This window comes from Ursus maritimus, unplaced genomic scaffold (assembly GCF_017311325.1).
Source record: "Ursus maritimus isolate PB19 unplaced genomic scaffold, ASM1731132v1 scaffold_31, whole genome shotgun sequence".
NCBI lineage: Eukaryota > Metazoa > Chordata > Mammalia > Carnivora > Ursidae > Ursus > Ursus maritimus.
Window position 1 is genome coordinate 31,895,605 of NW_024425675.1, and position 25,111 is coordinate 31,920,715.

The window sequence follows — 25,111 nt, forward strand, 5'->3', positions numbered from 1 at the left end:
AAGCAAGCACCCAATTCTTCAGAGTCCCACTGTGCCTTTCCTGCGGAAAGCATTCACATGAAGAAGAGTGCAACACCTAGTTCTTCCACTTTTTTGATGGGATTGAAAAGTCGCTTTAGTGTCCATCTGATCCAACCATTACGATGTTCTCCGTCAGCTCTCCACCAGGCTTTAACAGACATCAGTGGTTATTGCTTTGTTATTTCATTGGATGTTGCACATAGTTTGATTTTCTAATTTGGTCTTTCACTGTTTATTAATTGTGGCTCCTGTATAGAGAGCAGCTCGCCCTGACCAGTTACTTGGTTATGCTGCAGTGGTTTTCCAGGAAAGACAGGCTAGTCTAGACGCCTTTAGAAATCTTCAGAAAAGTGAGTTGGTATCCTGAGAACCTCCAGAGGTGACCAGTGAGGTGTGTGGGTTCTAATGTGTTTGTTACTGGTTCATTTTTTTATGTTCTGCATGTTGTCCATCTGTGGCCACGGGAGCCCTTCCCTTTCTTTCCTGTTGCTTCTGAACTGCGACCGCAGGCATGCTCACTGGCTTCCTTGCTTTCATAGCGAGGTGGCCCAGGTTTGTGTGACAGAAGCAGTAACCAGCACTCTTGGAAAGTGCAGAGAAAAGATGAGGAAAGACTGAGGAGTTGTCACAACTTGGAGGGGACTAAGGAGAAGTGACGGCTGAATGCCAGGGGAGGTCCTAAATGGGAACTCCCCCCACCTTAGTGAATGTTTATTTATGAAACAGACATTTCTGGTATGTGGGAAAAGGAACCATACTCTCTCAAGTGTTTAATAAGATTGATTAAACTTTTAGGTGTAGCTTTGGCAGGTGAAATTGAAAATGTTCTTCTAGCATAGAGACCACAGGACAGGAGGGAGGGCCCTTTGATTTCATCTCTTTGCCTTTTCACATCCAGAGATGAAATCAAACCAGGGAAATAAGTCCTTTTGTTGAGCTCAGGAAGGCTTTGTGAAGGCTGCCTCTGAACACTATCAGGTTTTCAAACTCCTAGGTCTTATGCTGGCAAATGCTTTGTTTTAGTGGTGAATTCCCCACCCCCCCCATCACCTCCTCCCCTTTCATATTTCTCTTTAAAACCTAGAGACCTGCTCTTTGGCCATTCCTGGAAGCAGTAGTTTAAATGGTTTAAGTCTTAGGGTGGTTTTGGTCTCTTGAATGAGTAATGAAAAGGTAGTTTTGTTATTTATTGAACTATTGTCAGTGTTGCATCATTGTACTCTGCCCTTATTTTAGATTCAGACGTTTGATAAAGTCTGATTTTGATGCTTTGTACCTTTTGTGCTGCTTAAACAAGGTGGAGATCAGTAAGCCCTCTTTCCAGGTGTAGGACTTTTGAAAAACAGTGCATGTTAGGTCAGTAATTAAGAGATCGTGTGGCATGACGTCAAGATTACTTGTTTGTGGGACTTGTTTGTAGGCCTGGGGCAGACCAGGCTTTTGTACTAGGACACTGCCATGCTACCTTTTTAACCTTTCGTCATAGAACATTTCAGGCATGCATAAGTAGACTGGATTAAGTCATGAATTCGCATACCCCTCTTCCAAGGGGAACAAATATGAACTCCCATGTCTCTGCCCCACATATTATTTTGAGGAAAATTCCAGACATCGTGTTATTGTCCCTGTAAATATTTCAATATGCAACTCTATAAAGCCTCTTTTTTTTTTTAATTAAAGATAACCACAGCGTCGTTCTCACATCTTAGAAAACGCAGTCCTTCTTTGACACCATCAAGTATCCGTTGGTACTGCTTCCCTGTTTGTCATTTGTTTCGATCGAATAAAGCCGACAAACCAAGTAAAGCCGTGATTTGGCCAGTATGAGCGTCATGGGTCCTTTTATGTTGAGGAAGCCATGCTGCTTGTCCAAATATTCCGCACCCCCGCGATCCGCAGCACTCCTGTTTGCTGTAAGTTTGTAATAAGACCACATCCTGGGTGTGTGAATATTGTTTGTGTGTTTGTTTTGCAAGACCACTTCCTGGCCTTGCTGCTAGTTCTATCAGGAGGCACAGAATCTCTGACTGAAAAAATATAGGTAGTAGTTGTAATAAAGGATTCTTACAGTTGAATTTTTCCCCGTTTGGCTGTCTTACCTTGTTTTTAACCAAACATTTTTTTCTTTGAGAGTCTTACAAATCTAGAAGTTCATAGTGACAAAAGTGTCTGCAACATCTTCTGTGACTTGGTCTAGTTAGCATCCCATGACATCATTTTCTGGATTTGGTGTTTGGGGAGAGTCGGTGTCCGTCTGTCCCCCCCACCAAGGTTTTATTTATTTATTTGGTGGGCGGGGGGGGGGAAGAGAAGCAGTGGGAGGAGGAGTTGAGGGAGAGGGAGAAGCAGACTCCCAGCTGAGCAGGGACCCCGTGATCATGACCTGAGCCGAAGGCAGATGCTTTACCCTTGATGTCCGTTTCTGTGATAGTTTCACATATTGCAAACTCATAGAGTTTAACACCTGTACTCGTCCTGTATTTTGGAAGACGTTGACCTCTGTGAAACTGATTTGTTTCAAGCGTTTCTTCTCTTGTGGCAGTTTATATTGTCAAACCTGTCAAATAGCACGTAAGTGATTGTTTGCTTTTGTGTCTGATGATAGAGTTGACTGTTGGATGAGATTACCTTTGATCATCAGATTATTTCATTAACAAGGGTTTTGGGAATTTATCATAAGCAGGTTATTGAGAGTAGGGAGCACCATCGTAGGAACCAAAAATCTGCATGGTTTCCTTGTGAGACAGAAATAGCTAGCTTTTAAATCTCCGTATCTGGCATGTGGATGCTGTGTTTTCAGAAGAGCCTGAGAGAGACCTGGATTAAAGCCAGTCCTAGGGGTGCTGTGAGGCAGCGCAGCTTGCTGCAGAAAGAGGGAAACACCACAGGTCAGCCCTGGGTGTCTGGAAACCCTGCTTCTCTTGCTGATCGCATGAAATCATGAGTATTGTTGTCTGTAATGAACAAGAGTTATTACTTACGCTGTTTGGGAAAATCAAATGAGATCTCTTGTTTGAAGTTCGGTCTCTTAACTGTTGAGCTGAGCCACTGCTTTGAAAAACCTGCTTTGCAGCACTGATCCTGCTGTCTTGAGGTGGTTTTTGGTTTGTGTGGGTCCGGATTTTGAAGGGATTCCTTTTCAACTAATTACTGTTTATTTCTCTTTAAAATTGTTGTCCTGGAACAAAATGCAATTAATGGGGCCAGTCAAACGATATATATAAAATTTGGGATTCATCGAATCACAAATTGGAGTTCTGTTAATTTTATAATTTTCTGTTTTTAAAAAAAATGGTTTTCTGGGCATGAGTGGGTTTATATGTGTTAGCACATGATTTCTAGTCTTAGTATATTCTTGGGTTAGTATAAAGGTGTAAATTATGGGCAGATTTTTTTTTTAAGATTTTATTTATTTATCTGAGAGAGAAAGAGTGCGTTCAAGAGAGCACAGCAGTGGGGAGAGGAAGAAGCAGGCACCCCGCTGAGCAGGGAGCCTGACATGGGGCTCAGTCCCAGGACCCCGAGATCATGACCTGAACTGAAGTCAGACGCTTAACTGACTGAGCCACCCAGGCGCCCCTAAGGGTAGATTTCTTTAAACTAAGACTACGGGGGCTCCTGGGTGGCTCAGTCGGCTGGGCGGTTGGCTCTTGAGCTCTGCTGGGCTCTTGATCTCAGGGTCATGAGTTCAAGCGCTGCGTTGGGCTCCATGCTGGGCGTGGAGCCCAAATTAAAAATAAATAAATAAGTAAATAAATAAATAAGCTACTTAGACTCCAGAGGGATAAACACATGTCCTGGAAAACCTGAGAATTTTAAGACTTCCTAGTAACTTAATTTTAAGAACCCATTGTATTGTGTACTTCAGGTTACTGATGTATGGTCCTTTGTTGTTTTACAGCACTCCACAGTTGCTACTCAGCTTCTCCCAGTGCAGCCACAAAGTAAACAGCTCATGACTTCTGATCAGGACACTAAGGTCGTGGCTGAACCGCAGGGCCAGCGAGTCCAGGAAGGGAAAGACAGCGCTCATCTGGTGAGTATGGGTCGAGGCCAGAATTGGCCTGGTGCCTCACTCTCCTCTTCTTCTGATCACAGATGCTGTGTTGGATTTAATAAGTAAATCAAAGTAGTAACTCTGGCATATCTCACAACCTGAATGTAGGTGTTATATTCTGAATAAGTTTATGGGGAGCTTAGTAGTAGAGGAAGCTGTCAGTAGTAGGTGAGAGAGAAAACACATATCTCTAGACACTTAAAAACTTTTGGAGTTTAAATCACCAAGAAAAATGCAGTGATTTATAAATACTGTAGTAACATTACACTTGTTGTACTGATAATGCATTTAAAGAATTAGGATTGTAAAATAGTTTTTTGACTGCTTTTAAAAAGATTTTAGCACATCAAGCAAAGCAGATTTTTATTAATTTTCTTCATTGAAACTACAAGGAGTTTTGCTTATGGTGGTCAGAATTTTACATATTTTAAGTTTCAAGGCTCCTACATCTTTCTGAATATTATTTGTCATGTAAAAATGTGTTTTTCTCAGTGGGTTTTGTTTGTGTTAAATTACTGTTGTTTGAAAATGCTGCTTTACATTGTAATGATGTTGTGTTCGATGTTTCCAATTTTACAGATGAATGGTCCCATATCTCAAACCACTTCTCAGACAAGCTCCATCCCAGCTTTGAGTCAGGTAATTCACTTGCAGACCAGTTGCAGCTGAGGCTCACAAATAACTGCCTTACAACAAATATTTATTGTAACAAAATTAGAAAATGTTGTTTCCCAACGGAGGGTGCGGGAGGTGGTGGCGGGGGAGCCCCCCTGGGTTGGAGGTGTTCAGTACTGTACGTCCTCCTCTGACTTCTGTGTGTGCTGCATGTCTGGTTCTACAGACGCGGTGTGCCCCGGGTTCACGTAGGGTCCGATACTCAACCACAGTGCTCTTAATGGTCCACTGGTAATGTCTTGACTGTATATGATTAGCTCTGCATTTTGAAAGCCTCTGTTCTTTAAAGTACACAAGTCATAGTAAGCTTTTACTAAGAAGATTGGTTTCACGTTTTAGCTGTGGCTAATGAAAGAGTAAGGAAATGGAGATCCGTTGGTGTTTAACACTTGCCTTAGCTCCTGTGCATACGAGTACGTCAGGGGCATTTGGAGCCACTCCAAACTTAGCTTGGCGGGCTTCTAAGTAATCTTATAAACCTGGCACAATTTAAAAAACAAACAAACAAAAACCACTTCTGAAGTAATCTTACAAAACTTAGAGTAAATTTCCCCCAAATGGCAAACAGTTCATGTAGAAATTGAAGGAGGGACTGGATTGCTCATCCTCATTTTAGTAAGGTGGAATTTTTAAAAATGAAAGATTTCCTCCAAACTATTGTTATTTCATTGTTGTTATTACATGTGTACGGTTTTTTTGTATATTTTACATTGATTTTTTAAAATGAATTTTATAATATTTTAAGTAATTTAAGATCCAAATATAAGATCTTTAATAATCTAAGAGGGAAATTAAGCAGAAATCATCAAAAAAAAAATTTTTTTTTAGGGCCAGTCTTCCTCCTCCTCATGGTTGATTTACAATCCAACATAATGTTCAGCCATCTTTTTAAAATGTATTGTAGGGCTAAAAACTAGATTTTGGATTCTTTGGGGTTTTTTTTGCCTGTTTTATTACTTTATTCCTAAGTATTGAGATAAGACCTATCTAGAAAAGAATTGAAACACTTGAGCCAGAATTCAGGATTTCACTTCTGTACAGAAATAATTTGCAACTAGTACTGCCTACACATGCTTTCTTTGTCACTTTTAAGAGTTAACGTCCTATAATAGACCCGATGTAGCAAGTTCTTAGTCCGGCCTTGATCTTTAGTGCCCTTGGTGTCCCTTGGGCACATCCCATCTCTGATTTGAGGTTTCATACAGTGTGGATGTGCTATTTGCCAGTGTTAACAGGGTGCCGCACACTTAGGTTTTCATAGGATCATTAAATACTAGAGCTAGAAGGTACCCTGAGAGACATCTGGGCTTATAGTGTGTGTGTTCTTTAATAAAGCTTTATTTACAGCAAACTTGAGCATCTTTACAGGAAAGGGAAAGAGTACACACATTTTTATGTAGCTGTAATCAACATATATATATTTCACCTCATCTTTTCCCACATGGCGTGATTTCATCTATGTATTTCCTTGCCATTGTGGTATTTTCTTTATGTTGCAGTGCTGTCGTTCTTTAGCCATTTGGTTTGGGGACATTTATATTGTTTATTTCTTTCCTGCTATTATAAATGGCATTGCTCTGAAAATCTTTCTAGCTGGCATCATTCATGGTGCGCCTGAGTGTGTGGGTGTGGTCGTTGGGTTGGCAGCTGCAGGTGTTCCAGTGGCTGAGTGAGCGTGTCTAGCAGTCTGATTTAGGAAGCAGTCTGTTGAAGGTTCAGTCTTTCCCCTGAGCTGGATATGGTGTGAGTAGAATTTCCGTAGAGATTCCCAAATAAATGCCTGACTAATTCAGGAGCAGCTTTGCATTTATCCAGTGGTAATATTATTCATATTTATTATACAGCCCCCCCCCAAAAAAACTTACCGAGTAGTAACTCTTTACAACCCTAGCCAATCAGTGAGCATCAGAAAATTGATCTTTAGCTAGAGGAAGCTGAGACCCAGCGAGGCTTAAGTAATTTCCCCAAGATTACTTAACTACAGAGTGGCAGAACCATGATTTGAATCCCGGCAACCTGACTTCAGAGTCCAAACTCAAGATGAGATACCTCCTCTTTGGTATCTTTTATTTCATTTAAATAAAGAAACAAGTAGAAAATAATACCCCAGACAAAAACCGATTTGAATTGTGTCTGAGTGGATGAAATTAATTTGGGATAAAGGTGGAGGATTTTAGGTGGGGAATAGCATGACTTACATTTTTGGGAGATTATTTTGGCCTCGATATGTTTTTATATATAATAGATTGTAGTGAGCAAAGAAAGCGAATGGATTTCAAATTATTTTGGAGGTGGATTTAACCACACCAAGTTGTGGATTGGATGTAGAGGTTGGGGTGAGGGAAAGATAAATCAGGGATAGTTGAACAACTTGATGAATAGAGTTTTCATTTATTTTGAGATGGAAAAAATTGGAGAAGTAAAGGTTTCTGGAGGGGAAGTCCACCTGGTAGAAATTCAAGCAAGCAGTGAAGTGGGCAGGTGGGGCCAGTTGGACCTCAGTGGAGAATTTGGAGCCTGAGATGTTTGAAGTTGGAAGTAAACAAATAGATGTTTTATTATTTTAAAAATTTATTATATAGAAAAAACCATTAAAACTATTGTAAATATGGATTAGGGTTATATAATTGAAAAGTAACTGAGTTATTAATTGGAATAAAATCAACTCTAATCCTTTTTTTTTCCTCTATAATTTTTTGCTTATCTTGACAGATTTTATGTCCTGTAAGGGCATTCTTGGCTATAACTTTTCATTGATCCTTTTCTAATCACCTGTATTACTTCTATAAATTTGATTAAAATTTATTTAAGAAATTATGTTCTATATCATTTTTTATAAATGTTTCAAATGTCTTAGTTTTCTCTGAGGAGTTTTAAGACCCATAAGGGCAGGAACCGTGTAATGTACTTTATTGATACTTCTTTGCAAGGTATACTTTACCTAAATTGAAAATTTTCATTAATATCAGCATGGCATAATTGATAGTTTAGTTGTTTAAGAACTTACCTTTATCTAATCATGTATCTGGTAACCATAGGAATTACATATAACATCCAAAAGTTATAACTGCCTAATTTAAATTGATTCCTACTTAACTTTAATAGCACACAAAAACTGTACTCCTGTAAAATTCTCCCCCTCCTTTGTGTTACTGGTGTCACAAATTACATCTTTATTACTGTGTGCCCAGTAATGTAGATTTATAGTTATTTTTATGCACTTGTCTTTTAAATTCTCTAGAAAATAAAAAGTGGAGCAGTAAATTAAAATTACAGTAGTCCTAGCTTTTGTAATTGTCCATGTATTCATCTTTATCAGGGAGCTTTATGTCTTCATACAGCTTTGAGTTACTGTGTCATGTTTTTTCATTTCAGCCTGAAGGACTCCTTTAGCCTCTCTTCTGGGGCAGACCCGTGTTAACAAACTACTTCAGCTTTTATCTGAGAATGTTTTAATTTCTTCTTCAGTTTTGCTGAGGAAGGAATTCTCAATGGACAGTTTTTTCTTTCAGTGCTTCAACGGTATCCGCCCCTGCCTTCTTAGCCTGTAAGGGTTCTAATGATAAACTGGCTGATACTCTTATTGAAGAGCTCTTGTACCTGACAAGTAACTTTTTTCTTGCTGCTTTCAAGATTGATTGTTTTTCAACAGTTTGATCAATGTAATGTGTCTTGGTGTGGGTCTCTTTGTGTTTGTCCTACTTGAAGTTTGTTGAGATTGTGGATTTGTAAATTTGTGTATTCATCCAAATTGGGAAGTTTCTGGCCACTCTTTCTTCAGGTATTCTCTCTTGCCCTTCCTCTGCTGGGACTCCCACGATGAGTGTTTGTCTATATGGGACATAGATGGTGTCCCATAAGCTCTTTAGGCTCCACTCAACTTTTCTCTGTTTTTTTCTTTTACTCTTCTGGATAATTTCATTTGTCCCCTGTTCAAATTTGCTGATTCTTCTGCCTATCCAAGTCTGCTGTTGAACCCCTTTAGTGAATTTTTCAGTTCAGTAACTTACTGTTCAGCTCCAGAATATTTGTTTGGTTGTTTTTATAAATGCCTATCTCTTTGTTGGTATTCTCATTTTGTTCATATATCGTTTTACTGATTAACCTTAGTTCCTTGTCCATGTTTTTCCTTTGCTCTTTGAGTATATTTAAGAATGTTGTTTTAAAGTCTTTGTGGAGTAAAAGGACTGAGCTTTCCATGTCTGAGCTTTCCAAAGGACAGTGAATTTTGTTCTTTTGAATGAGTTGTGTTTTCCTGTTTCTTTGTATGCCTTGTGATTTTTTTTTGTTGTTGTTGTTGCTGAGAACTGGGCATTTGATTTTATTTATAATGTATAGAATATCTTATTGTTTTGAGACTTTTCCAAATTATTTTTGTAAAGACTGCTCCTTGTCATATGTGTTCATTGAAGTCTCTGTTCCTTTAGCTTGTATTCAGCTAATACTTTGACAGAGATTTCTGCTAATGCCATGAACTGAAACAGACAGTCCAGATCCCCTCCTCCCCGAAGAAGACAGGAGAGAGAATACAACTACCCTTCCCAGTCTTCATAGACAGGCTCTGTTCTGAGACAGTCCCTCACTGATTACCTCATTAACCAACCCAAGGTGAAAGCCTAAGGTCTTCTCAGGACTGTTTTGAGCATCTGTCTTGCCTGGATGTGGCTTTCGGAATTTCCCATATACATGGCTGATTTCCCAAAGAGTTTCACCGTAGCTTTTGTGGGCTTCAGATGGTTTTTATTTTATTTTATTTTATTTTATTTTATTTTATTTTAAAGATTTTATTTATTTGACAGAGACACAGCGTGAGAGGGAACACAAGCAGAGGGGGAGGGAGAAGCAGGCTTCCCGCTGAGCAGGGAGCCCGATGTGGGGCTCGATCCCAGGACCCTGGGATCATGACCTGAGTCGAAGGGAGACATTTAACAACTGAGCCACCCAGGCGCTCCATCTTTTTTTTATTTTAAACTTTTAATTTTTTTTTATTTTTAAAGATTTTATTTACGTGAGAGAGCGAGAGTGCAAGCACTAGCAGGGGGGAGAGGGAGAAGCAGACTCCCCGCTGAGCTGGGAGCCCGATGCAGGACTCGATCCCAGGACCCTGGGACCATGACCTGAGCTGAAGAGAGATGCTTAACCTACCGAGCCACCCAGGTGTCCCTTTTGGTTGTTTTCTTGATATTTCTGAGGGGATCGAAAGCTTGGACCTGCTTTTAGTTCACCATTTTGCTTGACCTTTTGTAACCTTTTAAATGAGAACTTTTTCTAAGTTGTTATTAAATTGTTATTCTAATAATAGAGAACTACTGATAAACTCTAATGCATGTAATTTTTACACAAATATAAAACTTCAGTGCCCAAACTAATAAAATGCAAATTAATGACATTCAGTCTAGCAGGTGATGTTTTGTTGGAAGTAAAGCTACATCGCCAGGTGCTTGTGGTACTAGTTACCCAGAGTTTCTTTGAGTTTACCACAGCTTGAGCTGCTGAACGCCACGTGAACAACTTGCCCACAACTTTTGCTGGTTTGTTTCTGTGGCATACCTGGTGTTGCTTGGGCCTCACCAGGCATGAGTGAATTTGGGACATTTTAAGTTCAACTCTTTTCTCATCAGAGCAGGTAATTTAAGTATTGTCACATGGTGCTGCTGTGCTCCTAAACTTATGTGCAAATTTAAGATTTTGTGTTTGCATCTTTTTATTTATTTATTTTTTTAAAAGATTTTATTTATTTATCCGACAGAGATAGAGACAGCCAGCGAGAGAGGGAACACAAGCAGGGGGAGCGGGAGAGGAAGAAGCAGGCTCATAGCAGAGGAGCCTGATGTGGGGCTCGATCCCATTACGCGGGGATCACGCCCTGAGCCGAAGGCAGACGCTTGACCACTGTGCCACCCAGGCGCCCCTGCATCTTTTTAAATTAAATTAAATTAATTTGTTTGAGAGTGTGAGAGAGTGTGCATGAGCACGGGGAGGAGCAGAGGGAGAGGGACAAGCAGACTGCACGCTGAGCGTGGGGCCTGATGCAGGGCTCGATCCCATGACCTTGAGATTATGACCTGAGCTGAAATCAAAAGTTGGGCACTTAACTGACTAAGCCACGCAGGCATCCCTGTGTTTGCATCTTTTAATCCTTTTAGAGCTTCTGCAGATTCCGAGGCCACTACAGGTTTGAGTAGTTGATGGTACAGGCGCTAAGACTTGCTGTTAGCATGCTTTCCTGGAGGCATGAAGAGTAACCGGCATGTGGGGGTAGGAGACCATCATCTTGCACAGTTGGGAGGGATGACCTTACAAAGGATGGTGAGATTGGGAAAGCATGGCTAGGAGACATGACCGAAGGTTTGAGCAAATGCAGCCCACGCTGGGGTTGTTTGGTTGGGTTCTTTGGATGAAATAGAGACGGTAAGGAGGATGGCATTATAGAGTAAGAGGTGATTCTAGAGGTGGGCTGGGGCCAGAGTGTGAGGACTCTGGAGGGGTATTAAAGTTCTGTTCCGAGTATTTTACGTAATGTCTTCATGACAACTCTTTAAAATAGCTGTTGTTGGCCCCATTTTACAAATGAGAAAACTGAGAGATGAGATGATTTGCCAGAGCTTATGCATGTAGTAAACACAAACTTAGCCTCACACCTGAACAGATAACCTGGACCAGGAGGGATTTTGGGAGCTTTTGAGGGACTTCCTGTTACTGGCCTGGTGGGTTTTGATTTTCTTTTTTTCTCTTTTGCTCTTTCCTTTGTCTTAGAATTTTTAGACATCCGTGCAAGTTAGAATAATAAAGTAAACTCTGTGGGCCTGTGGTGACTTGAGGAGTCACCCCCCCCATTTTGTTACTTTTATGTTATCGCTTCCTTCCCTCTACACACACACTTTCAAAAAAATGTTATGTATGTATTTACTTCTTTACTTGCTGGGGTGTTCCAAAGCAAATCCCAGACGATGTGCCATTCACCATAAACATCCCCACGTGGGTCCCTAATGGGCACCATTGCAGTGTCGTGCCTCGCAGTTACTCCTCTGTACCCACAGACTTCATTCTCAGAGCAGAAAATGAGCTACAAGTATAACTTGTCTATACGTTCTAAAGAACACATCTTTATTGTTGCTTCTCCTTGGGAAATATACATGCTAACTTCTTTGGTTGCCCCCTTCCCATGATATGTAATTCAGAGAACGCTGAAACACTGTGGAAAACGCAGGAGTCTAAAATGTAGTCTTGTTCTTTCTGGCTGGGATAACAGTTGTAGGGATTTCTTTTTCATTGAGTTTATGAGAATAGGAGAAATACTATGAAAATTATCTGTCGTCCTTCTGAGTCTTTGGGTTCCACGTGCTGTTTGGTTTTAGTGCGTGGAGGAGGATGGCTGTTCGGCAGGGCCTGTTGTGGTTTGGGTTTGGGATTTGAGTGGCAGGGACATGTGACTGCTGTGCAAGGGGTTATTTTTGGTATCTGGGTGTCGGCTTCTCGTCAGAAATCATAGCAAGTTAGCGTGAGATGCACTTGCGGAGGCTCAGAACACGCCAGGCATGGTTCTGTGAGCTTTTGAACTTTTGAACATGGGTTGTTGCTTCAGCAAGGAATTAAGTAGTGACAGTGACAATGAAAAAGATGGCCTGTTGCCGAAATCTGTGGAGGAGGCGGAGTCAGAGAACAAGATAAGTAAAGCTTTGTCTTCCTTATTTGATACCCTTGAAGGTGAGGAGCTTCACAGTGTTGGACATGGAGGCAGCGGGGCAGCTGCCGGAGCTAATCTGTGGACAAGGGCTTTTGTGAGGCCAGGGCAGCAGCAGGGTCTGGGGCTGAGGCAGTCTTCGGACTCGGTTTCCTCTCCAGTATCCCAGTTCTTAATTAGGTATGAAAGTTTAGGTGAGAGTGATAAGAATTTAGAGATTGTTGCTTTTGAGCAAGGCTGTGACGGTGTCTCGGTCACTCGTGTGAGCCCTGTCAGTAAACGGGGTTTCTCTGAAGATGTTTGTTCCAAAGGTGACGAGCCTCTTTCACGCGTCCTGGTGCCTTTTGGCCGGGGCGTGCAGGGAGGAGCCCTTGAACAGAGTCATCTCGGCCATTACCCAGCCACTCGTATAAACTCCGTAACAGAGAAAGAAGTGGCGGTAAATGTTCAAAGCAGTAGTGATACTAACTCTTCAGATAGGTCTGGTAGGGAGATGGAGGGTGAACACCCTGTTTGTGTTGATCACAAAGCACTCAGGGCTTCGAGAGAGCGCGAGTTTTACAGCATTTGTGTCGTAGATCCTGACTGCCTGGGTGTTGCTGAGGAGCTGTGTGCCCCCGTGTGTGGAGCAGCTGCCGTGGAAGGCAGTCGGTCAGCTGTCACCTCTGAGGGAATTCGCAGAGGGGCCTGGCCGCCGGCGAAGGCTGCACAAGGCCCAGGACAGTTAGTCGCCGTACAGGAGGAGCTCTCCCCACGGGGCATGCCCGGTCCGAATGAAATGAAGGAAGTTTTTAAGGAAAATACTAAACCTGGTTTCAAACTAATGACTGCGTCTTTAAGGGCTCACACTTATACCGGGTTCCCTAAAGATTCCGCAGAAAGCACTGCATTCCATAATGTGGGCATCCTCCGTGAATTTAACAGTAACGTAGACACTGGCTCGCCGGAATGTGTGTGTGCCCTCCCTGAAGAAAGCGAGAACTGTAGTCTAGAACAGGTAAGTCCGATGGGTGATTCACATTTTAATTTACCTACCGACCCTTCAGAAGTTGAAAGAAATGGTGAATCTGGGGCTGTAGCAGCTAGCGTAGGTCAGAGTTTAAACTCTGAAAAGGAAAGAGAAGATAATTCTGTCAGACCACTGAAAGACAATGATTATTTCAGTTTCGATGTTAGCGGAGCAGAAAGTAGTCTCCTTCCCCGGAGTCTAGATAGGATTCATTTAAGGTCGGAAAGGTGTGTCACTTCCCTGAGCTTTAGAAATGAACATTTTCCCATTCATGCCAGTTTCCAAGAAGTAGCCCCTAACAGACCTGGTGATCCTGGACCGGACCACCTCCTAGGGCCAGCGATGGCCGAGGGGCAGAAGCAGCGTGTCTGCAGCCTGAAACCTGGAAGCATCCAGCTTGCAAACAAAGCACAGTTGTCTTTGCAATCTGAAAATAGTTCATCTTATCAAGATAAGGATAAAATGAGCACTTTTGAAGAAGAGAGTCATGGACAGAGGGCTTTTGAGTGGAGATCTTCACATCAGGTAGACCTGTGTGCAGAACCTGGGGCCAGTGAGGCCCAAGCACAGATCTGTGATTTAACTGGTATGCCATGCAAGGCAGACATGGGGAGAGTATTCCAAAGAACGGGCTCCCCGGAGCTCAGAAGCTCCCAGGAACTGCCCCCAGATGGCAAGTCTCTTGATGTCTCCAGCTGTTTTCAGAGTAACTTTATCTCCTCCGCATTTGCTTTCACCTGCCCTGAAGAAGAAAGTGAAGCTGGCCTGGGTTTTAAAACAGAAGATGAAATGTGTGTGAAGAGTGCAGAGCGTGACCAGCAAAGATTAGAAAGTGCCGGAAAAGAGCCACTGAAAGCCAGTCACAGAGAGACCAGTAAGAATGATGGAGGAGATGTGAAGTCAGACTCTGAAACCACCTTTACCCGGGAAACAAGCACAGCACCCCACGGGGCAGCGCCCAGTTGGGACGTGCAGGCTTGGGGTAGGTCAGACAACATAGGGCAGCCCCGTAGCAGAACCAGTCACACGGAAGAGAATGATGATACCTGTGCCGTGAGTGACTGCAGACACGAGCATCTGGATCTTGCACCACCTCTAAGCCAGCGTTTGCATTCAGCTGAGCAGAGGTCACAAGCAGAAGAGAAAGAGTCTGTGAACAGCAGTGAAAATGCAGGCCTGGATCAGGTTTTGTCCGAGTCAGCTGAGGAGAGTTCTGATGCCTTAGGGGCTGGCACGTTGGGGGCGAGCAAGCCAGCACCAACAGGGAAGGGAAGGGAGAGAGACAACATCGACGTGTGTGGGATGAGCACACATGTGTACCGTGTCAGGCAAAGACATGCCAAGCCTATGCTGAATGGACCTGCATTAAACAGTGGAGTGGATTTTGTGGGAAGTCCACAGGTGACTTTTAGAGAAATGGAGTTAGGTGGGACTCTTGAGGGATATCCCTGTGTGACCCAGGTGGACAGATACCCAGACCCTGCTCACGAGGTGCTGCAGGTCCTTCCTGTCGTCCCTGGTGACAGTGCAGAAATAGCGGTACCACATTGTGGGGACCATATCTTACCACTCACAGAAGATGCTGTAAATACACCTGAAAATCCTGCCAGAGGGGATTTGCAGAGCTTCCCAGAGGAATTGTACTCCCAGGTTTTGAATGAACTTGCCTATTACCCAGTGGGAGGGTTTGCAAGTCAGACATTTTCTGAAGGACTGGCCGATGGCTGCAGTGAGTATCAAGAGAGCTGTCCATGGGCTCATCCAGCTGGGAAAGATGCCTTAGAAGAGGAGCAGGTACCTAATGAGCGTCTGCCCGGGAAGCCACCAGACTTAGAGGTCGCTCTGTTCTGGATGGAGAAGCTCCCTTATCAGCTACCAGTGGCAGAAGATGCTGTTGTTTGGGGATGGCAGAATAGAGGTGGACAGTTAGTAAGTATGCTTTATCAGTTTTATTATTGTGCTGTGAAATGCTAGAGTTTCACTGTGATTGCTTTTAACTTCCACGAGGTTTTATTCTAAATAATGGGCCGTCATTTGACTGTGTGTGTCACGCTGTGAGTTACTATAGCATCAGCTTGACCATTTCCAGCCTGGGGAGTGTGACTCAGTTTACTGTTTGGTATCTTTAGGCCAGAGTGTGTGTGCCAGCTCTTGCTAGCACTCAGCCCGGCACTGCTGGCTGTCACACACAGCTTGGTGCAGACTTCTTCCGCGTGTGGACGTTGTGTGTCCTGAGGGCTGCCCTGCTGGGCCCGTGTCCTTCCTCATAGCCCCCTTGTTGGAGCAGAGCAAACGTTTGTCCATTGAATTTGAAAGTCATTTCACAAAGGCCACATTTGGACAGTAGAGAAGACTCAAAACCTGTGCTCTCTGCTACAAATTTGCTGCTTTTAACTGGCTCTGAAGTCTGTCTCCTGTCAGCCAGAAGCACCTGCAGAGCTTCCGACCGTGGTGCTCGGGCCCTGCTCATTTGGAAAAAGCTTCACAGATGCTACTGCAGCAACCAGCTGAGTGGAGCATCTTTTTAGATAGTCTGTGATAAACACAAACATTCAACAAACGTGAAGTTAGTCTTGCCCTTAAAGTAGTCCTTTTGGACATGTATAATTGAAAGGCATACTTCTAACAGCAGACTCTCATTGACTCAACCAATAGTTTATTTATTTATAAATTCAGTTTATTTAAACTAAAAACAAAAATAGTTCACCCATTTTCCCAACCCCACCCCCACCTCTGGCAGCCACCAATTTGTTCTATCTGTGAGCTGGGTTTATTTGTTTGTCTTTAGATTCCACATATAAATGAGATCATAGGGTATTTGTCTGACTTATTTAACTTAGCAAAATACCCTGTAGTTCCATCTGTGTCATTGCAGCTGGCAAGATTTCATTCTTTTCTTTTTTATGGCTGAGTGGTATTCCATTGTACGTATACCACATCTTCTCTATCCATTCATCCATCAGCAGACACCTAGGTTGTCTCCATATCTTGGCTCTTGTAAATAATGCTACAGTGAACATGGGGTGCAGATTTTTTTTTTCCAGATTAGTATTTTTGTTTTCTTCAGGTAAATATCCAGAAGTGGGATTGCTGGATCCTATGGGTTTCTATTTTCAGTTTTTGAGAACCTCTATACTGTTTTCTAGAGTGGCTCTGCCAGTTTACATTCCCACGAACAGTGTACGACATTCCTTGTCGGCATCCTCACCAACACTTGTTATTTCTAATCTTTTTGATAATAGTTTATTAATTTTTATTAAAGATTTTATTTATTTGAGAGAAGAGAGAGAATGCGCACACCCGCACACATGAGCGGGGGGGGGGGGGCAGAGGCAGAGGGAGAGGGACAAGAAGACTCCCCCTGATCAGGGAGCCTGACATGGGGCTCAATCCCAGAACCCTGGGATTATGATCCGAGCCAAAATCAGATGCTTAACTGACTGAGCCACCCAGGTGCCCCATGATAGTTTATTATTAGTGATTTTTGTTGCGTTAAGCAAGAAAAATGATTGATGGTAGTAAGGAGATAGATGTGGTTCAAATGTTAATGCCAATTATATGAACTTAAGTATCAATGTAACCCTGTAACTTCGGGAATTACCCACTAACCTCCTTTCCATTCCCACATTTGGGACTTTTGCCAAAAGGAGTTAACATACATTCAAGTTAATTGCTTTTGTTTCTTAAGTAGTTGTGGAGGCAAAACACTACAAAATTAGGCCTTTAAGTAGTACACACCATAATTGTTTACATAAGCGGCCCGCGTATCTGCTTGGTTCACCCTTGTAGTGCACACACGGGCCCTGGTGCTGCCCTTCACGCGAGATACGCACGTCCTTTTCAGTTGTGACCTATGCCTGGGCGGTGCTCTGATTGGAGTACATTTAATGCTGTGCCTTTCTTTTCACAACTTTATTTTTCAAAGTGCTTGTCTAGGTGTTTTGTTCATACCAATCTTAGGTGGTGGCTGTTAACTCCATTTTGCAGATAAAGAACCAGAGGTACAGACACGTCAGAAGCCAGTGGATTGCTCTGAATGATTAAACTTCTTTGGTGGCAACCCTGGGAGTAGTCTGTGCTTACTTGAAATAAAAAGTTTGAAAGTTTCCTTCCCCCACTGTCTCACCTGTTTTATAGTTCCCAGCTCCCTTGTCCCCTTCTCTGATACTGGTTACTCTGATTCCTACCCAGTAACGTGTCAGTGGGACCATTCTTTCTCATGTCCAGAAAACAGATTTATGAAATTGTTAGGTTTTTGGGCTTTTTTTAATGGAGCCTGGTGTTGGGGGGTAGAGTTTCTTTAGAGCGTCAGAATTTATGGATGCTGTATTTTGAAAGAGTGGTGTTGGTCATTTATATAAAATCGCGTAAGGCTGTGGCTTTTAAGGTCAGCTCATTTTTGGTTTTAATAACCACTGCTTAGCCATGAATTTTCAGTGGAAAAATAAGACAGGTAGTCAGGCAGGTGAAACGAGTTGTTGATGGATGCTTAGAGTTCCACATGACTGCAAGAGAAGACCGACACCTTAAAGAAATACAACCAAGACAAGTTATTTTTCATGTGAATTACAAGAAGGTAATGCACACTTGGTAATGTTTTGTTTTTGCTGGTGTTAGAACAGTTTTCTAATTACTATCTTTGTGGGCACGTTACTGAACCTCTCTCTGCCGTGGTCTTCTTTGTGAAGCCCTCATAGGGTTGTCATGATGAAGCTCAGGAAGGTACAGGGAATGAGCCTGGCACCTAGCAGACTCGAGGTGGTTGTCATGTCATCAGCTCCTAAGTATTTGTTTCCACTCTTTCATCCCTTGTCACACAAGAGTGTCACTTGAATACTGCTTAACTGCTTAAAATTGTGTTAAGTCCCAAGTACTTGACTTGGATTTAGGATTTAAGTATTTACCACTTAAAAAGTAGTAAATTACATAAGGATAGGTTTCTATTCAGTTGTAGCATAAAACTTTTGCACAATTTGTCCAGTAGTGGAAAATACAGTTTTTTATGTTGTTGCTTTATTAAATACTCATTCCTTCAGCATATTTCTCAGGCATAACTGTACTGAGGTCGGAGCTGCTAGGTACTAGCGACACAGTGGTGAACAAAGGGGACACGCAGGAGTTTGATGGGCTAGTGGGAAAGACACATGGGTTGTAGAGGGTGAGCCCTGCGGTGGCTCTGAGGATGTTGCTTTCGGGCATTGCACTCCTGGTGTGACGTGCAGCCCATGTTGGGAATGCCCCAGTGCAGGGAGCTGCAGGCGGTGCTCACGGTGGGACAGGCCCGTGTTCGTGGGTGGTCGGAACTTAGAGGATGTGTGGTGTGTACCTGAGGTCAGGGGGCCACGTCAGTGGGTTGAATACAGTAATGTGGGAAAGCTTGATGTGTGTTATTGCATGGTGGAGAGTCCAGTTAGAAAAAGCATTGGACTAGGAAAGAAAGAGGGGCATGAGTTCAAAACAAAACAAAAAAACAGATGGAGAACGTGTTAATGCTGAGGGAAGGTAGTGATGTCTGTGAAATAGGGAGTGTCTCCTGTATCGCTGTCGTTGCTCAGGAGGGCAGGGGTTGTGTCTGCTGCTCTGTTCACCGTTCCATCCTGACTGCTGAGTGCCGGGGCTGGCGCTTACTGAGTAGGGAGTATTTACTGGAGAGATGGGTGGAGGAGAGAGGCAAACCCTGCGCTGAAAACGAACTGGGAGTTTCAATGTCCCGTAAGAAGGGAGACTGAAGAACCAGTGCTTCTGGAGTGTGATACTCCTGAAGGAGGGGGGCCCTGCTCTTTACCCTGTCACGCATGCTTCATAAGGAGAATCCCAGAGAGTCCCTCACTTAGGCATCTGGTTCTGGGGGTGTGGTGTTCGGCTCCCTTACCTCTTAGGTGTGAACAAAGTGCATACTCTGTTTTAATCATGTGGGCCTCTGCTATCAGTGTCAGAGTTTTGTTTCTCAAGCAAGCCTTAATCACCCCAGCCAGAGTGAATGTATTGTGTCTTCTAAAGATTATTAATCCACATGTGTCCTCGATGGCTCATCATGATTTTTCCTGACCCTTTTCACATCTGGAGACAGTATTGGGTAACATCTGCCCTTGGGGGTCATGTGGGAAGGCTGCTCCCAGTGAGGGCTCCTGCCCGACATTCCCTGAGGGCTCCTGGGACCAGGACCCTTATCCCTCTCCTAGGAAGCTCTGACCTGTGCATGGTGGTATCAGGGCTTGTATTACCTGGGCAACGGGAAATGATTTGGCTAGGTTTGCTGACAGAATTGGGACGATGAACTGGAGTGAGTTGGGGGAGCAGCTGCTCCAGGGACATTGATTCTTTAGACTCAGGGATCCACTTGAGGTTTGTGAGCAAGAGAAGAAAAGTCAGGGGGTAGTTAGGTGCGTCAGAAAAGAGCTCACCTATCCCGAAAGGAAATGAAGGTATGAGCATGTGGACACAGGTAGAGTGTCGTGGACAAATAGCAGTTGGAGCAGAAGTGCCAAGCACGTTGGAGCAAAAGGAGGCCAGGATCCCTGGACCTGAGCAGGGTCAAAGCGGAGGCAGTACCAAGCCCTTGTCTGACGGACCAGTGAGAAGACCTTTGTTCTTCCAAGGGACTTGGGGTGTTCATATCCTTTTGCTTATATGAGTGTTTGAGATTTGTTTAAGAATTTTATCCATTTGCATTCTATTCAGACTTATAAATCTGTGAATTGTGTCTAGAACAGAGAAGACAGTTGGATCCCCAGTTATTTACTGAATGTTCATGAAGGCCAGGGACCTCATCTTTCATTTGCAGTTTCTGGAGAGCCTTCCGCTTAGTGGGCACTAAGGAGCCTGAAGGTGAATGAAGCTGAGCTTGGTGTATCAACTTTTGTTACTTTGCTCCACAGTTCATCCCCAGCGTACACGTAAATAGACTGCCTTTCTGGCCTAATTCGCTCACACAGATGCATTTCAGGTATGAATTAATGCGTAAAATAGCGTTTGATTGGAATCGGGATACAAACGTTTGTCACATTTTCCCCTAGGTACCGACAGCCAAGGTTTCGGAGCTAAACCCTCATGCGAAAGTGTGGGGGACTCCTGTGCTGCATTTGGAAGCGGGCAGCGCAGCGGATGGCGGTGTGAGTGCAGACTGGGAGGAGCCGTCGGGCCCTTGTACAGACTGCGGCCAGGAGGGTGAGTTACGAGCATGATTGTGATGAGGAGCGACTTGGCTCTCAAGGCTCTGTCTTTGTTCCCGTTTAACCCATCTCTAAGAAATTGTTAATTGGGGCGCCTTGCTGGTTCAGTCGGTAGAGCATGCAAGTCTTGCTCTCGGCGTAGTGAGCTCAAGCCCCACATTGGGCGCGGAGCCTACTTAAAATTAAAAAAAAAAAAAAAGAATTGAAAAAAAGGAATTGTTAATTAAAATTTGTGTCGTGGTTTAGTACAGTATTGAAGAGCCAAGGTCTGTCCCAATCAAGTTAAAAAAATTGAAGTAACTGCAACTGTAAGCTTTTATTTTGTTTTGTTTAAAGAGAAGGTTATTCTTCTAATTCTGCCTTTTGGGATAAAATTGCTAATTACAGGATTGGATGCCAATGGCGATGGTGACAAAAGTCATGAGAATGTGGCACTATCAGATTTTCAGGAGTCAGACCAAACCGCTGTGAGCACTTTGGCTCTCGATCGTTCAGAACATGAATCTCCGCCTGAAAATAGTGAGACTGGTAAAGCTGTTTTATGAATTCATTTTTATGTGGAGTGAGCTTTATTATGTTGCGTTTTAAAATTTAGCTTCTTAAGTCTTTCTCTAAACATTGTGCCTTTCATTGCTTCCTTTGATTCTCCTTGAAATTCCCTCTTAAGTGGATACGGAGATGAGGTGTTCTGGTCAGGAAGGTGCCTCAGGGAGTGTGAGATCTGAGCGGTTCCTGAAAGGTGGGTCTGGTTTAAGTAGGAGAAGCAGAAGGTGGACTGTAGGGTGGGGTGTCTATAAAAGTGCAGAGAGGGAACATTAGTGTTGAAGTCGAGAGTCAGACTCTACAGAAATTGCTTCTTCATAAAAAGGGAGAGAGTCTTTAAGGCTGTTCTAGAAGGAAAAAAAGAGCAGGGGGAAGAGAGCAGTTCTCTTTGGGGCCAGCATGTGGGATGGGATACAGATGGCTCACCTCCAGTTTTGGTTCCACCTGCATCTAAAAGACCAGCCACAGTGTAAAGCCTCAGCAGACCATGGGGTGGGCTACCCTCGCATCATTAAGGAATGGATGGGGCAGTTTGAGTGGGAGAAATAACTCCCTGAAGTTGGCTCACAGGAATCGAGCAGACCAGATGCATGTGGAGAGTGTTTGGTCTCCCAGGTGACTGTGTGGAGCTACACCTGAGTTAGAGAAGGCCCAGCTTCCCGCCGCGTTGCTGCGCTAGTCTCCCCAGGAGGCGGTCTGGTAACACGTTCTCTCACCTGTTGCTCGCAGACTTCCATAGGACAGCACTGTGTCCGTGTTAGGTTTTCCCCTGAAAGGGCCAGCCCTGTGAAGACCTTGCCTTCACTGTGGCTGCTGGCACGCGTCCCTCCTGCCACTGCCACCCAGAGCCTGTTCTCAGTCACTTCCTTCCATCAGTTCTCTGCCTCCCGTGTTCTGTTCCTGAATGGATCGACGGTGGCAGAACAAAATACATAGTACATGGAATGCTGTCAGCTTGAGTTCGGTCTCACAAACTCCCAGCTGGCGCTTGGCACAGCCCCACAGTACTGCCACGGGGCCCAGTGTGGCTGAGCTCCTGGACAGCCATATCGCGCCTTCTGTTTTCTCTCAGACCCTAGCACTGTCGTCCTCTTCATTTTTGGAGGTGTAGAGCAGTAAAGAAGGATAATTGATGTACAGTAAACATCACATATTGGAAGTATATCCCTGCTTTTCTGTATGTTTTGTTTTCCCTGGTTTGGAGCGCAGTGTTGAGTGAGTTATTGAGTTGATTTGCAGACTCTTCTCCTGCCCACAGTGATTTCTCTGCCAGATTTAGTAAGATGTGCATACACCTGTAATACCGTCGAGATCCTGAATATACCTGTCACCACTAAAAGCTTCCTGTGCCCTCTCCCTGCCCCAGGCAACCACTGGTACGCTCTCTGTCACTCCAGGTTAGTTTGTGTTTCCTAGAATTTTATATAAATAGATTTTTATGGCATGTGCTCTTTTTGTCAGGCTTCTTTTACTTGGCTTACTAATTTTGAGATTCACTCATGTCGTAACATTGATAGGTCATTTCTCTTTATTTCTGAGCAGTATTCCACTCCATCTTATAGAAGCCACAGTTTTTCCATTCATGTGGTGTGGTGAGTATTTGGGTGTTTCCAGTTTGGGCTATTATCAGTAAAGCTGCCAAGAACACTTATAAGGCAAGACTTTGAATAGATGTATGTTTTCATTTCTCTTGGGGAAATACATAAGAATGGAATAGCTGGATCATCCGGTCGGTTTATCTTCTCAAGAAATGGTAGCACTGTGGTCTGTAGTGGTGCCCTCTGTAAGCACATCTGCCGTGGACCGAAGCCCCAGCGGCTCCACTTCCCCAGTAATACTTGATGTGATCAGCCTTTTAATTTTAGCCATTCAGAAAGTAGGTAGTTGAATCTTATTGTAGTTTTAATTTGTATTTCCTTAATGACTAATTGTGTCAAATATCTTACTATATGAATTTACCATTTTGGTGAAGGGTCTGTTAGGTCTTCTGCCCATTCTCATATTAGGTTGTCTTATTACTGAGTTTTGGGAATTCTTTATATGTTTTGTACACAAGCCCTTATCAGATTTATAATTGCAAATACATTCTCTCAGTGTGTGGCTTGTCTTTTGTTCTTCTAACAGTATCTTTTGAAAAGTAGGAATTTAAAATTTTGTAGATAGTCTAGTTTATTAGTTTTTTTTTTCTTTTTTCTTTTGTGGGTCTTGCTTTTGGTTTTGTACCTAAGAAATCTGTGCTTAATCCAGAGTCACAAAAGTGTTCTCCCAGAGGTTGTATAATTTAAAATTTTACATTTTTAAGGTCTATGACTCATTTTAAGTTAATTGTTGTATATAGTGTGAGGTACAAAGCAAAGTTGTTTCTTTGGTTTTTTTTTTTTTTTTTTTTTTTAACCCATGTGTTAGGTATGCAACTGTTGTATCACCGTTTGCTGGAAGGACTCCCCCTTTTCCAGTGAGCTGTCTTTGTGTTGTCATCGGGGTCATTTGTCCCTACATGTGTCAGTTTATCTCTGGACTGTGTCTTTCTTTTCCATCCCTCTGTTAAATCTGTTTTCACAGCAGTGCCGCACTGTTGTGATTATTGTAAGTAAGTCTTAAAAACAGGTGGTGTTAGCTTTCCAATTTTGTTCTTTTTCAAAATACTTTGGCTATTCTAGTTCCTTTTTATTTCCATACAAGTTAAAATGACCTGGTCAGTGTCACCAAAATGTGAGGTTTTTATTGGGCTTGCATTGAATCTATAGACCCACTGGACAACATTGACATTTTAGTGCGGTGTCTCCGCTTGGTTAGGTCTTCTTTAATTTCTCTTGGCTGTATTTTTTACTTTTCAGTGTACTGGTCTTCCACATCTTTTGTACTTAAATACTTATCCTTAAGTATTTCATATTTTTTTGGTGCTGTTGTAAGTGATTTTTTAAAAATTTAATTTGGAATTATTATAGTATATAGAAATATAATTAATTTTTGTAAATTGATACTCTCTGGAAACATGCTAAGCTCACTTACTAGTTTTAGGAACTGTTTTTGGATTCCATCATGTCTTCTACATAGACCGTCATATTATTTGTAAATACATTCAGCTTTATTTCCTAGCCAGTCGGTGCCTCTTCTTTCCTTTCTTTGCTTCTTACTTCTTTGTCTTGCCTGATTGCCCTGGATAGAGCCTTCATTACAAAGCTGAACAGAGGGGTACCTGGCTGGCTCAGTCAGTGGAGTATGTGACTCTTGATACAGGGTTGTGAGTTCAGGCCCTGCGATGAATGTAGGGATTACTTAAAATAAAATCTTGGGGAAAAAAAAAAAAAACAAAGGTGAACAGATCATGAGAGCAAACATCTGTCTGAGACATTCTGTTTTACCAGTAAGTGTAATGTTAGTTTTGGTTTTAGGTACATGACCGTCATCGGGTTCATGAGGTGCCCTTCTGTTACGTTTGCCGAGAGTTTTTAAAAGGAGTGGTTGTTGGAATTTGTCATGCTTTTTTCTCCATCTGTGGCAATGATCATACTTCTTTAATTTTAGTGTTAGGGTGATTTTTCATGTATCCAGTCCGCCTTACATTTCTGGGATAAGCGTCACTGGGTCATGATGTAACATACTTTTGATTAGTTGTTGGATTAGATTGGCCAGAATTTTGCATAAAATTTCCATACCTGTGTTCATGAGGAGTGTTGGTCTGTAGTTTTCTTTTCAGTGTATTCCTGCCTATGTGGTTTTTTGGAAGAGGTTATCATTTCTTTTTTAAATGAAGAAGTGGAGCCATGTGGGCCTAGGGTTTTGTGTGAGGGAAGGTTTTCAGCTACAGTTTTTGTTTGTTTTTAAGTAGGCTCCACACCTAGTGCGGGGCTGGAACCCACAACCATGAGACCAAGACCCGAGCCAAAACCGGAAGTCGGACACTCAACTGTCTGAGCCACCCAGGTGGCCCTACAGTTTGTTTTTCG

General features: G+C 42.9%; 1 protein-coding gene across 1 annotated transcript in view; it reads left to right on the plus strand.

The window, feature by feature from the left end:
* The window catches only part of LARP4B (La ribonucleoprotein 4B), an 88,332-nt gene that overhangs the window by 20,737 nt on the left and 42,484 nt on the right, over positions 1–25,111 (plus strand). The window contains exons 3-6 of the mRNA XM_040645477.1: positions 3,923–4,057; positions 4,658–4,717; positions 20,463–20,613; positions 21,006–21,146. Of these exons, the coding sequence (XP_040501411.1) occupies positions 3,977–4,057; positions 4,658–4,717; positions 20,463–20,613; positions 21,006–21,146 (433 nt within the window). The 5' untranslated portion in view covers positions 3,923–3,976. The remainder of the gene's footprint in view (positions 1–3,922; positions 4,058–4,657; positions 4,718–20,462; positions 20,614–21,005; positions 21,147–25,111) is intronic.